The 16190-nt window shown below is 40.2% G+C and overlaps 1 protein-coding gene across 1 annotated transcript; it reads right to left on the bottom strand.

Annotated features, from left to right (window-relative positions):
- Positions 1–1429: 1429 nt before the first annotated feature.
- On the bottom strand, positions 1430–10032 carry insig1 (insulin induced gene 1). The gene is made up of 6 exons (XM_035679452.1): positions 9792–10032; positions 9269–9616; positions 7463–7587; positions 7062–7228; positions 6266–6365; positions 1430–3862 (listed from the first exon to the last, which is right to left on the bottom strand). Exons 1-6 carry the CDS (start codon positions 9847–9849, stop codon positions 3833–3835), a joined length of 828 nt encoding a protein of 275 aa, XP_035535345.1. The 5' UTR covers positions 9850–10032; the 3' UTR covers positions 1430–3832.
- Positions 10033–16190: the final 6158 nt, after the last annotated feature.

Below are 16190 nucleotides of genomic sequence, written 5' to 3'. Positions count from 1 at the left end.
CTCAATACTTCATGGTTTTTATGGCTGCACCATTCCTTCAAATGGAGATGTTCTGGATGTCTGGTACAACATTTTATACACATTTTCCCCAAATATATCCTGACATATTTGGTATTTGTAGTGGAATTGTGTGGATTTCAAGAATATTTGGCTGCACAGCACGACTTTGTACTGGCTGACCCACTGGTGGGCCTCTGCTTCTTATCTTTAGGTGAGTTTTACAGAGGTTATGTACTGTATAGTTATCATTTTTAAGAGTTAAATGTTAACATCATTGTCTTCATGTTTACTGGCAGTTGACTCGCTGTGTCAAATTAGAGGCTCAATAATCAAAACACAAAGGTGCTGCAAGGAGATGAAATTGAAGTGGCTATAGATGGCTCAAATCAATAGATCAGATGGGCCCAGGCCTGTCTTCTTGCCTTGAAGGGAATACAGAGAGAGGAAGAGAGAGAGGGGGTTCTTTTGGCAATAAGGAGGCGCTCTAATGGAGTCTTTCAGTTTGCTGTGGCTGGAAATGAAAGGAGGTTGAAGCCTGGCCAATTATTTTGCCTGAGAAGAGGAGGAGACTGAAAGAGGAGGGAGAGAGGAGAAGAAGTGGCGTGTGGCGCTGGATCGTTGGACTGTCAGAAAGAGATAGATAGATAGATAGTAGATAGATAGATAGATAGATAGATGGAAAGAGAACAGATAGATAGAAAACAGATACATGGATGTATAGAGAGCCTCCCAGAACGAGGGGTTCATTCAGAATAGCCCACAGATATTGGCCCCACTCCCAGAAATTTCCCCCAGTGCAAAAGGTTAACTGTCAGTCCCCCGCTAGGTATAAATAGAAGTCTGCCCTCCAGAAAGGCGTGTTCAGAGAGAGGGGGTAGACAGGGGAAAGAGAGGAGGGGGGGCAGTTCCTCATGATCCCAGTGACACACAGGAGGTGGGGGGTAGTTTCAGGGGTTTTTTGGAAGACGGGGGAGGAGGGGTAATACAGAGAAGAGGAGAGAGGGGAAGATGCAGCCGAAGACATTATAATGGCTCCAGAGACTGACAGAGAGCCCGGACAAAAGAGTGTCCTCATCTATTCAACTTGGCTGTGACAGCAGACACAACAAAATCCAATCGTCAGCACCCCAGAAAGCTCCACTACAATTGAGCTGCGGCTACATTTGACACCCAAAAAACAAAAACAAAAAAAATCAGAGGGCTATAATTAGGCTAGTGGTAATCAAAGGCAGAATGAACGGCTGAAGCTCAGTTGCATTATGTATGTTGGTATTAGGTTCGTGTCACTGGAAGGGAAGCTAGAGAGTGTTTGGTTCCTGCTTTGCTTTCTGGTTATAAGGACTGAAACTATATGTCAGTACCATCCACATATTCATCTCCTGTAATAAACTTGTCCCATGTTATAAGTCATAATGATTACACGCAGATATATCCTTGTCAGGTGTTTTTATTTTTCACTCAATCCATGGTAGCAAAAATGGTACACAGCTGAACTATCAGACACACACACAGAAACTCTGACACATCGAAACAAAAGGTGCTTCACCACCTCAAAAAAATAAAGCTTCCTCTTCAGTTGAGCACACCTGAATGTAAGCAGATTCGACCTGAAGTGATCTGCCACAAAAAAGTATTTAAAAAAATAAATCAGGTTTCCTTCGATAATGCTACTAAATGAGATTTTTTACAACAGTTTGACACAATATATTTTTTTTATGTTGTCTCTCTGGTGAAGGTCATTGGTATTGACTCTAAAAAAAAGGCATGTAATCTCTGACAGTCTTGTTCACAAAAAACAAAGATGTTATTGCTTTTTTTGAAGTATCCACACTGCATATACTTACAACCAGTTATTTTTTTTAGCCATTGTCAGAAATAATAATAAATAAGGAAGAATAATCGGCTCATGTACTCTTGATTGCACTTAATTCTCTAGACCCCCAAACGCTATCTAACATACTGTAGGTCTAGAATGGTAATAATACCTGTCTGATTACATAGGCAAGCCATTATACATACAAGCAATAATGTCATTATGTTTGTACAAATGATAAAACTAAACTGTTATAGTGACAAAAGCACTACATTCTATAATACACAGGCAATCACAGATTGCAAATCTTAAGTAATAATGTCCTGCCCTCTCCTTCAACTTGCGTATGTTCCCAAACTTTCAGGGCTTCGTTTGAAGGTACAATTTGAAGTGGGAAATGTGTACAGTCACGCAGTAAAATGTTTGTCTCAACCGGGAATCACAGGCCCGTTCTACAAGACATTTAACACCTGGTCACAAAGGGAAAAGGAACCATTTGAAAGGGATATAAACTGGTTCAACAGTAACCGCAAATGCTGGCAAAAGCAGTTGTCCTGGTACATTCTTTCAACACACAATCCACCGTGGTGACTTTCCTCACTCTGCTGATAAAAAAACTAAATGTGCACATGCCGGCATTTCTCTCCCAGACTAATGCTTTGATGTGTTATTTCTCCCTCCCTCATACTAAACAATCTATGCCTGTCTGTCTTAAACTTATCCGAAACAGACAAAAGAGCACACTGAAGGTCTCTGAGGAGTTTTCCAACAAGTAAAATGTGATCTTGTGCTGACAGGCAGCTGTGAATGTGATACCATCCACAGGTATATACCACTAATTTTCATTGAGTGACCTAAATAGTTTGCATCTTCTGTGCTAAATTTCATAACACATGAGATATAAGTATATCAGCCACAAGTGAATATCAGCCAGTACTAACTGATAGTTAGCACTGCTGTACATACTTTCTGTCTCTCTTCATTCCATCTACTTTCCTCTCCTAGAATATGTTTCACAGTCACTTTAAAGGAATAGTTAACTTAAATCAGAAGATCAATACCACTCGCGTCTGTAACGGAAATGTGTAGCTAGCGACAGCAACAGATAGTTCGGCTTTTTAGGTTTCAATTAAACAAACATGATATAAAAATGTTAATTAAGTGATCTTAAGAAATGCTGGTAGGTGGATTTTGAGAAACTCAGCAGAGCCAGGCCCTGCAGTTTCCAGTCCTTTGTGCTAAGCTAACCGTCTGCTGGCTAAAGAGTGGTATTAATATTCTCTTCTTATTCACTGCGAAGAAGAAGAATCTCCCCAAATTTTCAAACTATTCCTTTCAAAATGGCAAGTGTCATTCATTATCAACCATACAGTACATTTGGTTTGGGGTCATTCAAAAGTTACTAAATAAATACTTAATTTGGTTTAAGTGGGAACATACATCTCCCCTGTGCCTCAGTGATGCAACCGAGGCCGCTGAATACATTTTTATGTGAGAGTGAGGACATTTTTTTTTTTTTTTTTGCCCACTCATACAACATTTCCCTTTTTATGATCATATTAAATTCCGGCTAAAAAAAAGAAAAGAAAACAGACATTATAGCACCCCCTTATGTCTTCTCTGCTAGGATACGACCGCACTAAAGCACACACGCGCACGCTTCCTCTCCACAAACCGCCGAAAGATACGTACTTCCAGCGTGAAAATAAAAACCAGTCAACAGTTCACTTCAAAACAGCAACAAAAAAAGGCAAACACCGTCCTCCCGTCTAGTGTGAAGGAAGCCTTAATGCTAATGGAGTACAACAGAGGTGGGAGGGAGAGGTTGCTTGGCCACAAGGAGGTGCAGAGGACATGGCACGTTAGATGAGGGGCTTTTCTGACCCGCACTTTGTTATGAGAACAAAGGATGAAGTCAACACAACGAGTCTTTTTTCTCCTGTTATTCTTCTCGTTCTTCACATAACTTCCATTTTTTACGCCGGCTGTCCTTCGCCTGGTTTTCTGCGTTTCCGATGTTCAGTCCATGTGGGGTTTCTCAACGCCACCCTAAGGGGGGAGACAGAGGAGGAACATGAATCAGTCAGTGTAATGCAGCAATTAGAAACATAAAAGGTCTCAACAGAAAAACAGAATATCTGTAGTTTCAAAGTCTCACAGTTGCTTAAAGCAGAAATAAATTGCTTCTACTTTAGCTTCTTTCTTGTATCCTGGTAGTGGCTGAAGTTATACATTACGCTGAAGGAGATTTTTATGATCCAAATAGTGACAGAAGTCATTTAGAGAAATGTTACTCATTGAATCACTCGAACTATTGTTATGTTCGGATTAACAGCCTCGGGTGACTCATTTTCAAGACATGAGTCACACATGAACACAGTTTCCAGTAAACCCAAAACTCAAAACTGCAGCTGGAACCAAACCCTGTGGACAATTTCCATATTTTACAGTACATGTCGACCTGTTGCTGAACAAATCAGAACTTCTTTAAGAGTCAAGATTATGTTTGAAGACAGGAACATTTCTCTTTCAGTTCCCTTTTTTCCAAATGGAAACTGAACATTTTGTACAAGGAAGGAAGAAAGTACTGTTTGCTCAGCATGAGAAAACTGCATGCTGCTTTCATTGCTCATTTTACCCACCACAAAACATTTTAAATATATTCAGACATAAAGGTCTCAACAGTTTGTGTACTGAACTATGCAGTCTACACATGTCTACTACACATCTGACTGCAACTTCAAATAAGCTGGTAAAACGATTAGCCATTCAGCTTTAAAGCAGATCTAATAAGTACAAGAGCTTTTATTCTGCATGGTTAATGCTGCCAAACAGATTGTTTCACTGTAACTGTCATTAATCCTTAAAAAAGGAACAAAAAAGCCACCGAAAAACAATTTTGAGCTCATGTTCCTCCTGATCCTTCTCATAAATGACCCAGTGAAGCGAAAGAGGGAAAAACAGAGAACAAAACCACGAGTGTAGACTTGTGCCAACATTCCTCAGGCCTCATCACAAACAAAAACAACAAGTAGCAAATGACCCTCTGGTCAGCCGAGTCCTGACTGGCTCTGTGTCTCGCCACGACTGTGAAAAACAACAGCCCTTAATCTGCTTTCACGCTTTCACTGAGTCAAACTGAGGGAGTGACGGGACTTTTACTTTACAGACAGAATGAGGTGAGGCTTCTGGGCACAAGCTTAATGAAGACATCAAAGCTGACTTGATGGGATAATTATGAAGGAAGGAGGGCGTCCAGCGCACTTTGTGCAACTTTAAAACCATTTGACAATGTTATCGGCTGCTGTGGTTCATCCGAATAATTGCAAATAAAGCATGTGTGGGGCTGAGGAGTCTTTCGAATAATTTTCTGTTCCACTATTTAGACAGATACAGATGCTTGAAGGCTCATACTGATAAATGTGTTGGGATATTTTGTGCCAATATGACCAAAACTGTTAAAAAAACATCACACATAATTTATAAGGGTGTTATTACAGAGTTTGGTGGCTCTTTAAAGGAATAGTTCACAGTTTAACTTGTAGATGTTACACCTACAGAACTTCAAGTATTAAATTTAATGAAACACATCATGAATGCAAATGTTCTATTTTGTGCCACTAGGTCCCTAAAATGTTTTCACAAGATCCATTTAGTCCAATAAGACATCTTGTTTAATATATGACAAGCTGTATCCATTACTTTCAAACTTCTGAACAGTTGTTGCAACACATTAAAGCAGCAGGAACCCAAGATGGCAATCAGTGATCCTTTTAATGGAGGAAATTAAACTAACTTTGAGACCTTAAGCCCGATTCTTGTCTTTAAAACACGTCTCAATATGCTGCGTTGAGTTGTTTGGATTCATTAACCAACGGTAAAACACACACAAGGAACTCCTCAATTTGTTTATTAAAGAGTTGTGTCCAAGATACGGACACATTGGACCAACTTATTTATTTATTTTCTACTATAGATTGACAAAATGTTAATCTTTAAGTAAATTATTCCTTTAAAGCAGAGTGAGTTTTATTTCAAGGTTACAGACTGCCACCATATGCTGTTTAGTGAACTTGCATCCTCACCATATTAACACTGATTAAATGTTAGATGTTGACTTACTCTATGTATATATATATATATATTTATTATGTATTATTATGTATTAAGTAAATATATATAGTATATATAATTTATATATAGTATATATGATTATGTAGGTAGTATACTATATAGTAGATATGATATTGTGTATATATTAGGGTATATATTATATATTAGGTAATATAGTATATATATATGATATCAGTCATATTTTAATATTATGTAGTATTATATATATACTATAATACGGCGTACGTATATTACATATGATAGGTAGTTACGTTTATATATATATACATAGATATCATAGACAATTAAGTTATAGGGTTAAATGGATGCAGACTTTACCATAGCAAGTTGCCGTCCGATGTTTCCCACAGTAACACCGCCTGAGAAGAATATGCACGGAAGCCAGGAGCGTACATATAAGAAGTCTGGAGACGTATACCTGAAAGAGAGAAATCACCTTATTTAAATTATTCTTCATTATGTTGAGCAGGTTTAGTGATGCTGATCCTGACCTTGGACCTCTTTGGAGTGTGTCAAAAAAACAAACAACACAATTCCCCTCCAAAGACGTCGCACAATGCAATGCCACAGAACACATCGACACTTAAAGACAATGCCGGAGACAGATCTGTGACATACACAAACACACACACAAACCTGTCATGCTTGAAAATATAATTATCTCCAATCATTCCTCCTTGTGTTTCTACCTTGCAAAGTCAGCACGAGCTGCAGCTGCCTTTTGAACCTCTTACTGTGAGGAACAGTCCCCTTTCTCAGCTGTGCATTTTTGATGATATGCCACTGAAGCCAGTAGGGGGGCCTGTTAATTGGGCTCCCAGAGACAAGGGGACTTCCAAAAATATAACACTGTACCTCAAGCCTTATCTGTTACATCCTTTTTTGATGGAATCATACAGGTGGGAGTACTTCCAGGTACTACTTCATTCACGCCAGGGTGGGGTTTACTGTCACAGCTATATAATTAACAGGTAAGCCATGCTACACAGTTTTTATTGTGGGTGTGATATGAAACCAGTAATCAGTGATGACAAAGCACCAGTGATTAAAAACACTTATACATAAACAGAGAACATAGTGTTATTACATATACTTAAAGCTACTGGTAACTTACTGGTAGACTCCATTATAGACCAGCAGCTGCGTGAACACAGTAGCTAGGAAGGCAGTGGTGATGCCCAAACCAAAGCCACTTCTGGATCGGTCGAATGTCCACCACAGGCCCAAGGACAAGGCTGCCAGTGTTAGGGAGAGCTGCACGTTGTTGTCGAAGTCTAGTTTCTGTGTTATGGGCAGTTAAGGACAAAGTCTAAAGAGTGTGACGCTAGCATGGGATTTGTTCTTACTCAAATATTTGTGTGACCTGCAAACATCAAGCTCCATCAAATCTTTGCTGTAGATACCATGTGTGTGTTTTCCTCATATTATATATTGACAAACTAGTCTAAATTAAAGACAACACTGAAAACATCCATGTTTATCCATCTACAAGGTGAGTCCTTTGTGAAAGGATACAACACTGGCGTGGTTGATTCCAACGAACACTGCGATGCACCTCATGACGCTGGCCCACTCCCTCTTGAACTTGTGCGGCTCTCCCAAGTGGCTGTCGAGGCAGGGATAGAGCAGGCCGACAACAGCTGTGAAAAAGGAACAAACAGACCCGAATTACACAAGATAAGCAGAAATTCTGTGAAACGCCCGCAGCCAAATCCTGTCATGGAGCTGCTTTGTGGGGTTTTCTATTTGCTTAACATACGCTTCCATAATTGGTGACTCTTAGACACCTGCGTACACTTAAAACCCCTTAAAATATAAATAATATCTTTTTTTGTTTTTTATAATTTAATCTCTTAAACTTTTTCTTTTATGTTCTTTTTTTGGCTGCTCTTTTGATGTAATTCCTGGTTTTGTACTGAGTCTTTTGTCAATACAGTGAAAAAAGCCCAAGGCAATGTCTTCAAATTGTTGTTTTGTGCGAGCATCACTCCAAAAGCGTTCAGAAAACATTCAGTTTTTCAGTTTACCATCATATAAGACAAAGACAAGCAGGAAATCATCATAATTTAGAAGCTGGAATTAAATATTGTTTCACATTTATTCTTTTATTTTTTTGTCAATCGAGCAACTGAATTAATTGCTAATAATTTCAGGTTAATAAACAATTCATCAACTAGTTGTTAAATTATTTATCAAGCACAAAAATGTGAGAATTTGCTGCTCTTCTTTGTTTTATATCATTATTTGAATCATTACTAAATGAACACCTGTGGTTATTGACTGTGTATCTGACAAAACAAGCAATTTGTAGACATCCCCTTGGGCTGTGGGGACTAATAATAGACAATTTTCTAACATTTTATGAACTAGATAATAAATTAATTGAAAAAAATAATTGATATATTCATGGAAAAGGAAGTAACTGTTGGGTGCAGCAATATTTGAGACTACATAAAGTAATAACATACCAAAAGTTACAACAAGATGAATGTAAACTAAGGACTGAGCACTGCAAGCACCTCGTTTAAACAATGAAGACCTTAAACAAGCTCCTGCACGCCACAGAGAGTCATTAATAAGGCACAGACTAATGTCAACAGACATGCAGCTACACCTCTACTTTCATGTGTTTGCTGGCCCGCAGCACATGGGAGGAGGAGCCGACAATGTATGCTCTTATGATTTTCTCCCCTTTTCTCCCACTTCCTGGTTCCTGGCCTTAAAGGTACCTCCCACTCAGCTCACCCGTTATGACACGAGCCAATGAGCGCGCAGCTCACCTCGTGTCTGGCTGTTGCGGCCAATCAGAGGTCGAGAATTGCTACCATCTGTACCAAGTCGGGGTTTTTTTTTTCTGTAACTGACTGCCAGACAAAACCATGCAGACTAGTATAGCCTGAGAGAGAAATGATTGTGTAATAGCTGACAAAAACAAAGCCGAATGATGATTCATTACCACCTGATCATACAGTAGCTAATACCAGTGGCAATAATAGAAAAAATATTGCTTTTGTGCCATAAATGGTTTAGAATGACACTATTTTACTGCTCACTATGGCCTGTGATGTGCATTAAGCTCACATGGATGATTCTCAGACTCTTAGCGCCCATACATGATTGGTAAAATGACATTTAATGGCTTTATCATCTTGTCTTTATATGGGAATAGCTACAGCACTGCAACCCCTCCCCTCTCTGCATTCCTTTGTCCCAAACTTAGCAGCAAACTACAGTTAACCGAGATCAAACTCTCCTCCACTAACTATTTATAACGCACTAACTAACACTGTTATTGGGAACCAGGGGTGTTCGTCCACTCACCGGCTCCTGTGCCGCAGCAAGGTGGGATCCACCAGGCGGACGAAAACAAAGTTGTCATCACCTCCTCGGGGAACAGGGTGACATTTCTTTGTATCTGCAGCAAGTTGAGCACCAGGGCGAGGAACGCTCCGACGGTGAAGAGGACGAGACCCCGCCGGATCAGGTTGGCCGTCCGGACGTCGTGCAGAGAGCCGTAGGCATTGCTGAGCACCGAGGTGATGATGGACATCATTTCTTCAGCTTTGGATGCTAACCAGTTTGCTCCAGATGAGTGTTTACTTTCGACCCTTGATGCACAGGAGCAGCTCCAGCAGTGGTCCTCTAGTCTGGGCATTTGGCACTTTAGGGCTGGAGGAGAGGGGGACAGAGGGTTGTGATAAAACTGGACACACCAGAAAACAGATATTCAGCTCACAAGTGCAGAGATACATTGTGGCAAAGATTAAAGAGCACTAAAGTAATGCTTTTTCCGGATTCTGCTACAACTGAATAAGTTGTAACTATAGTGAGATCCGGTCCTTACCTTGGTATCCAGACGTCTCCAGTGTCTGGTTGAAAGAGAAACCTCCACTCCTGTTCATTCGCGCCTCCTTGTTTTTTGTTTTCCCCTGCTCGTTTACAACAAGGACTGCAATCGCGTTGTTTGTTCACATCATCGTTAGCAGACACACACAGAGAGGAGGCAAAAAAACACACAGTGCTGCTCCATTCCACAGCACAGAGCTCATACCAGGGGCAAGAGCTTCCTCTGCAGAAAACAATCACAGCTGTGTCGGGTGAGAATCGGCAGCCAATCAGAGTGCGGCGGCTGATATGACGTGTCGCCACCCCACCGCCCCCTCGTCCGGAACAGACGCGCAAAAACCAGGAGGCTGGAGAGCCCTGAAGTGAAAGTGGAAACAGAGAACTACTTTAAATGGTAGCAACACATAGCAGCTCTTACTATAAAAGGGAGCATTTGGAGAGCTATAATGGGATAGACTGCATTAAACATAGGGATGTAGTGGTACAAAATTAAATAAAAGTAGCCCCAATAAGTCATGATGAACTTAGTGCTGAAATCCACAGCTGCAAGAGAACCATGATGGACTAATTATTGTAGAGAAAGGAGTATGTGTTTACCAGATTAAAAAGCAGAACTTAAGTGTCCCTCCTCAGCTTCCAACTATTCCAACGGGGTGCACCTCCACAAACTAGTTCCAAATCTCCTGCACATACACCTTTATATCTGCAGCTTTTTGGGAAATGAGGTGGAGGCAAGTGACACGATTTTTTTTGCAGATGTTTGTAAAAAGTACTTTGAACTTTGGGTCAGGTTAGAGGAGGTGTGTGCTGGGAAGGCATGTAGGGCCCTTGCACGTCAGTCAGAGATAATGTAAATGGATAAGGTTCAGTGCCCGGATGACACAGTCTTCCAAGGGCCGACAACAACATGGAAACATGTTTTGTAAGAGCCTGAGTGCCCCAGCCGGGAACATATAGGGCAGTGCAACAACAAACCTCCTCCCATTGCATACGTGCAGCAAAAAACATTTTTATGAGATGAGGCTGTATTTTTTTATGCAATGAATGAAAATGTACAGGTATTTATATTTAATTGCCAAAAAGTCCCAGACTAACTCAGATTTATTGAATTTCAGCTGCTGGCAAATTGTAGATAGTAATGCCATGGATGAATCATCTTTTTTATGCAAATTGGCTTGCAAAATGAAGTGATGCTTCATGACCAACAGCAAATTTGGTAAACAAAAACAGAGAGCATATCAATCAGATTGCATTTCTTTTCAATTAAGTTTAATTAAAAAACATTTTTTGGTGTAATTATCTGTGGCGCTGACGTCTCAGGGCATTGTATTCATTGTTTTCTCGGCAATTATGTGGTGCTAAAATGCAGAACCAGAAATGAGTTCTGCACCAAATGAGGGGGCGATGTCGGGACTGGTTGTCACCCAGTGTTCAGCTTCAAAGCCTGAAACCCAACTGCTGAATTTATCTCTTCTTTTTATGGCTGATTTGGTGTGCCGTGTGGAGGAAAACAATGCCCCAATTACTGGGAATATTGAAAAAGAAAACATCCAATAACTATGTTTATGAAAATGGAAATATTGCAGGCACACCAGAGACTCTAGGCATGGTAATATCAGTCGGTTGGTCCTATTTGTTGGATTGCCATGAAATTAATACTGACTTTGGTGAGCCCCTTAATTTTCTTCTAGTACCACCAGCAGGTCAAAGCTTTCATGTAGTAAAATATCACATCATCTACTGAATGGATTGGCACAAATTTGACATTTGACATTCATAGTTCCCACATTGTGTATCCTAATGACTTTTGTGATCCCAGACTTTTCCTTCCGTACCACCACATTTGTTGTTTTGAGTGACAATTTAAATGTATAAATTTGGGGATATGAAGGAATGTTTAATTGCTGCAACCTGTGAGGCCTCAGAGGCCTTCACACTTATGCTGGTGCCCACAGTTAAATATAAGATGGGGAGGGCCAGACCTAGCTCATTCGGTGCCCTACCAAGCTTCTTTTCTGGGTGCAATTTTAGGTGGCCACCGATCTATAGGAAACCATCCATAATGGAAAAATGTAGACCCAAATAATAATGTAATGTCCTCCCAGCCAGGCTGAAGAGGCCAACGGTAGCCAGGAGGCTAATGTTACAGCTAACGTTACTAGCCAAGAGGTAGCTAGCGCCAGTAAAGGAACTGCCACCACCTCTCTCTCTCTCTCTCTCTCTCTCTCTCTCTCAGAGAGCATGTCGATATGAGTGAAGCAGATTTGGGGAAGGCATTTATTGGACCTTTTCAGGGGCCCAGCCATTTCTGTGGGCAGGCCTCTCACCATGTTAGCATTGTCATTTTGAGCACATCAGCATACTGATGTTAGCATTTAGCTCAAAGCATGCTGTGTCTAAGTATAGACTTAAGCGGATAGTATGACTGCAGACTTGTACCGACAAACAGTGATGGAAAATGTAGTGGAGGGGAATCTACTTTATTGTAAAGACAGCTAACCATGTCATCACACAATTTAAAAGATAAAGGAGCATTTTTAGTCCCACTACAGCAGTTTTAGAATTTCTTTTTGAATGTTAGTACATATGGATATATAAGTAATATTATAAGTATTACAGTTTCCAGACTACACATTCAAACTGACTGTGTTTAAATTGGTTCCACTTGAATAGAATGTGAAAATGCCATTTCTAAACTGGCAGTGATAAGTGAATGGTTAAATATAAATGTCACAGCTGCACTCCACTGAAGCTGTTTCACCATTTTGTACCAAACAAGTCAAGCATGAAAGTGTATTGAGGGTTGAAAAGTTTGCATTTGTCCCTCGTCTCATTTCCGAGTGCTTAGAGTCATGTTGGTGTATGCAGAAGGCTTGAACAAATACAGCATGTCTTATTGGATGAGAAGACTGTCAAAGAGGAAATTCCACTTTTTAACCATCTGAACAGGTTTCTTTTTTTCATCACTCATTTAATAGCTTTTTTAAAGGATGCTTTGATATAATGGCATACATCCTCACTCATGACCTCTTTACAAACACACTGTTGTGGTCCTAAACCAACATTCAGACGCATTCACTTTGCTGCAATCCATAGATAATGACATCAGTCATATCCTAATTTCAGTGGACCATGTGGCTAACACAGATAAATCGCCACAGCCTCACAGTTTCACAAAAGGGGAAATGAGGTCAAAATGAGAAAGGTGCACCTACGGGGAGCTCCCCAAGGCCCCAAACTACTACACCACCCCAGTAATCCAGCAATAGTATTATTCTCTGCCTCAGGACAAATGAGTATGTTGAAGGAGTGTGTGTATGTTTCCCAAATGAATAAGTTTCTCTCTATGTAATTCTTGGCAATCCAGGTGCCTGAGGATAAAAGCCTACAGCAGTGAATGTGTGTAGGGGGTGTCAGTGTGCAATTCTCTGTCTTTACTTGAGTGTGTATGTGTTAATCTACTAAGAAAAAGATATGTGTGACCTGAGATGACTTCCACACAAGAAGACACATATCCAAATACCCTAACGAAAGAAGGAAAACAACTTTAATAGTGAAATACAGAGAGATCCTGCAGGAATTTAGATTTATAATTCAGCTTCTAGTGCCTCTACTGACAGTAACATGTGCATTAATTTGGAGGCTGAATTCATAAGTCATATGTTGGCTAATGCGGGGTCATAATAACCATGACAATTACATATAGCAAATAGCTCCTAGCAACCGGCAGAGCTGGCGCTGGCGTTGAGGAGGTCTCATCCACATCAGAAGATAAAGCAGGATGCTATGACACTTCAAATGAATAGCAGATCAAGCGTGTCATAGATTATGCTGTTAGACTGGGAGGGATTGAATTATAGCTAAAGGAAAAGCCTGCTGGAACAGCTGGTAAATTGATCTATCAAACTCAAGCTTGACAATTTCTTTCCTTAGTCCTGTGTGAAATTATGAAGGGAAACATCCTAATCCGTCCTCTCGTATAGCTGATTATGAAGGAAATGGTTTCAGCTTCCTCCTGTTTATTCCCTCTGGTTCAGGTGTCAAAACCATTGCATATATTCCTTTCTAAATGCTAGGACACTGCACATTTAGAGAACTCATTAATACAGAAGTTATTTTCATGTAAATGCACCATAGGTAATTGTAGCATCCATCCTTTTTTATCACTGGGTTAATAATCCACAGTTTGCTCAAAATTCGCCAACCTTATCTTCTTCCTTTCTCCAATACCACTGCCTCAATGCATTCTGGGTACTCAGGATACACACAACCTTTTCAGCAGCTCTCTCTCCCTGTGCCATGAAAGATGAAAGGGGATTCTGGGGTATAGAGTGTATCAAGCAGCTTAACAAAGGGTGCCATAAAGGCCCTGACTCTACAGCCTGAGGGCGTGGCACCAGGATGCAATCTCCCAGCCCCTTTGTTCTTTAGCGTTCAGCTCCAAAATTGTTTCAGAGCAGCTCACCTTTTTTCATAGCCCAATCCTACACTTACTCCTGCACCGCATGCTTATTTTCTGGGTGTATTACACCATAACAGAAAGAACATGTTTGGCTTTAAGGGATGATAAACATGTCCTGAATCAGAGCCACAAGCCACAGACTCTGCTATTCAGTGAATAAAAACGTGACTTGGATTCAATGTGGTTGTTTAAAGGAGTTCAACATTTTGGGAAATACGCTTATTCGCTTTTCTTGAGAGTTAATTGAGAAGATTAATACTACTCTTATGTCTGTAGGGTAGATACCTAGGTAGAGCCTAGTGCAGCATAAAGCCTGGAAGCAGGGAAACAGTTCTGTCCAAAGGAACAAAATCTGCCTGTCAGCACATCAAGTTAACAAATTAAATTGAATCTGTACATTTCAGTTGGTGGATTTTGTTACCTTTGGATGGAGCCTGGCTAGCTGTTTCCCTATTTCCAGTTTTTATGCTAAGCTAAGCTAAGCAGCTGCTGTCTTAGCCTTATATTTAATAGACAGACTTGATTGAGAGTGATATTAATCTTATCATTTCTCTGCAAAAAATCAAATAAGTGAACTATTCCTTTATATTGATAAACAGGCTTGACTATGTGTCTGTTATGATATACTGCCTACTGCTCTTATCATCTGTGAACTTCCCCTGCTAAGCTTATTGCTGCTGTTGACCTTTTAATAATTTCACTTTAAAAGAAAACACTCGCGTTATCTCTCTTCAAAGGAAATTGCACCAAGGTGATAAGTTCTTTGTCTACAGTGGGGCTGATGACTGTATTTTTAATTACTTTATGATATACAGGCAGTCTAGTAAACAGTTGAGTCAACACCACAAACTCAAAACTCAAAGTGTTGAAATAACACTTCTCTGACAACCGCACAAAATCTGAACATTATAATCTCTACAAAGGCACTTTTATTGCAGGGCTATTGTATTGGACTGCTTTAGATTACAGCATTGGTGCTCATGATACTGTTCCCGCCAGCCTGTACATGTGGCATATTTACACAAAAGCTCTATTCAAGTCAGCTACACTAGAAGAGCCCATGATCAGCAAGGTTCGAACAGCCAATCAGCAACCTAAATTATCCCTGGCTGTCTGCTCAGGTGTCATTCTCAACCAATCACCGCCGCTCCCTCAGTGGGTGCATGAGTGTAAGAGAGGGAGAGAGAGAGAAAGAGAGGGAGGGAGAGAGAGAGAGAAAGAGAGAGAGAGAGAGAGAACGAAAACAGAGAGTGGAGAGTGGAGTGTTTTTTAAAGTTGCACAATGCTCCTAAAATACACTTCACGTGTTACAGTGGTGTTTAATTTGGTAAATTTGAGCAAGTGTCTCTTCAAGCTGAACAGCACAGAGACAGAATTTAATGATGATGTAATCCATAGAAAATCACAGACAGTGGATAATAGGACAACTCACTGACAACTCACTATGACGGCACCCATCCATGTTGACTTTACTGGGGTTTGGGCGCATGACTAATAGCTAATATAACAAATTCAGGTGGAAACGTCTACAAAAACCCTGTCAGTCATTAAGAAAACCCCAGAGAGGCTCACTTATTATGAACATATATTTTGCTAACACTGACTTTACTATATAGTGCAAATAATGCAATAGCATGATTTAAGTACATTCAATTTTAGCATTTTGGGAAATGTTCTCATTTGCTTTCTTGCAGAAAATTAGATGAGAAGAATGATGCCACACTTATATCCTCACGGTAAATATGAAGCTAGAGCTGGCAGAGCTTAGCTTAGCTTAGCTTAAAGACTGGAAACAGCTAGTCTGGCTCTGTCGAAGAGGAACAAAATATGTCATATATACCAGTACCTCAAATGTAAGATACTCTCTGAAAGGATCAGCAAAAAACTACAATAAGATATGGGGACCTTTTCTGGATTATGTCAAGGCACATATCA

Source organism: Morone saxatilis, unplaced genomic scaffold, assembly GCF_004916995.1.
Source record: "Morone saxatilis isolate NCDOM2014 unplaced genomic scaffold, NCSU_SB_2.0 Contig0, whole genome shotgun sequence".
NCBI classification, from domain to species: Eukaryota; Metazoa; Chordata; class Actinopteri; family Moronidae; genus Morone; species Morone saxatilis.
Note: the sequence above shows the minus strand (reverse complement) of the source record. Positions and strands in the feature narration are given on the sequence as shown.

Coding starts and splice junctions, on each gene's coding strand:
- insig1 (XM_035679452.1), bottom strand. CDS start 9,849: ATGAACAGGAGTGGAGGTTTCTCTTTCAACCAGACACTGGAGACGTCT. Junction 6,366..7,061: donor GTCTATAATGGAGTCTACCA/GTAAGTTACCAG, acceptor TCTCTCTTTCAG/GTATACGTCTCCAGACTTCT. Junction 3,863..6,265: donor TCGGACGGCAACTTGCTATG/GTAAAGTCTGCA, acceptor CTCCCCCCTTAG/GGTGGCGTTGAGAAACCCCA.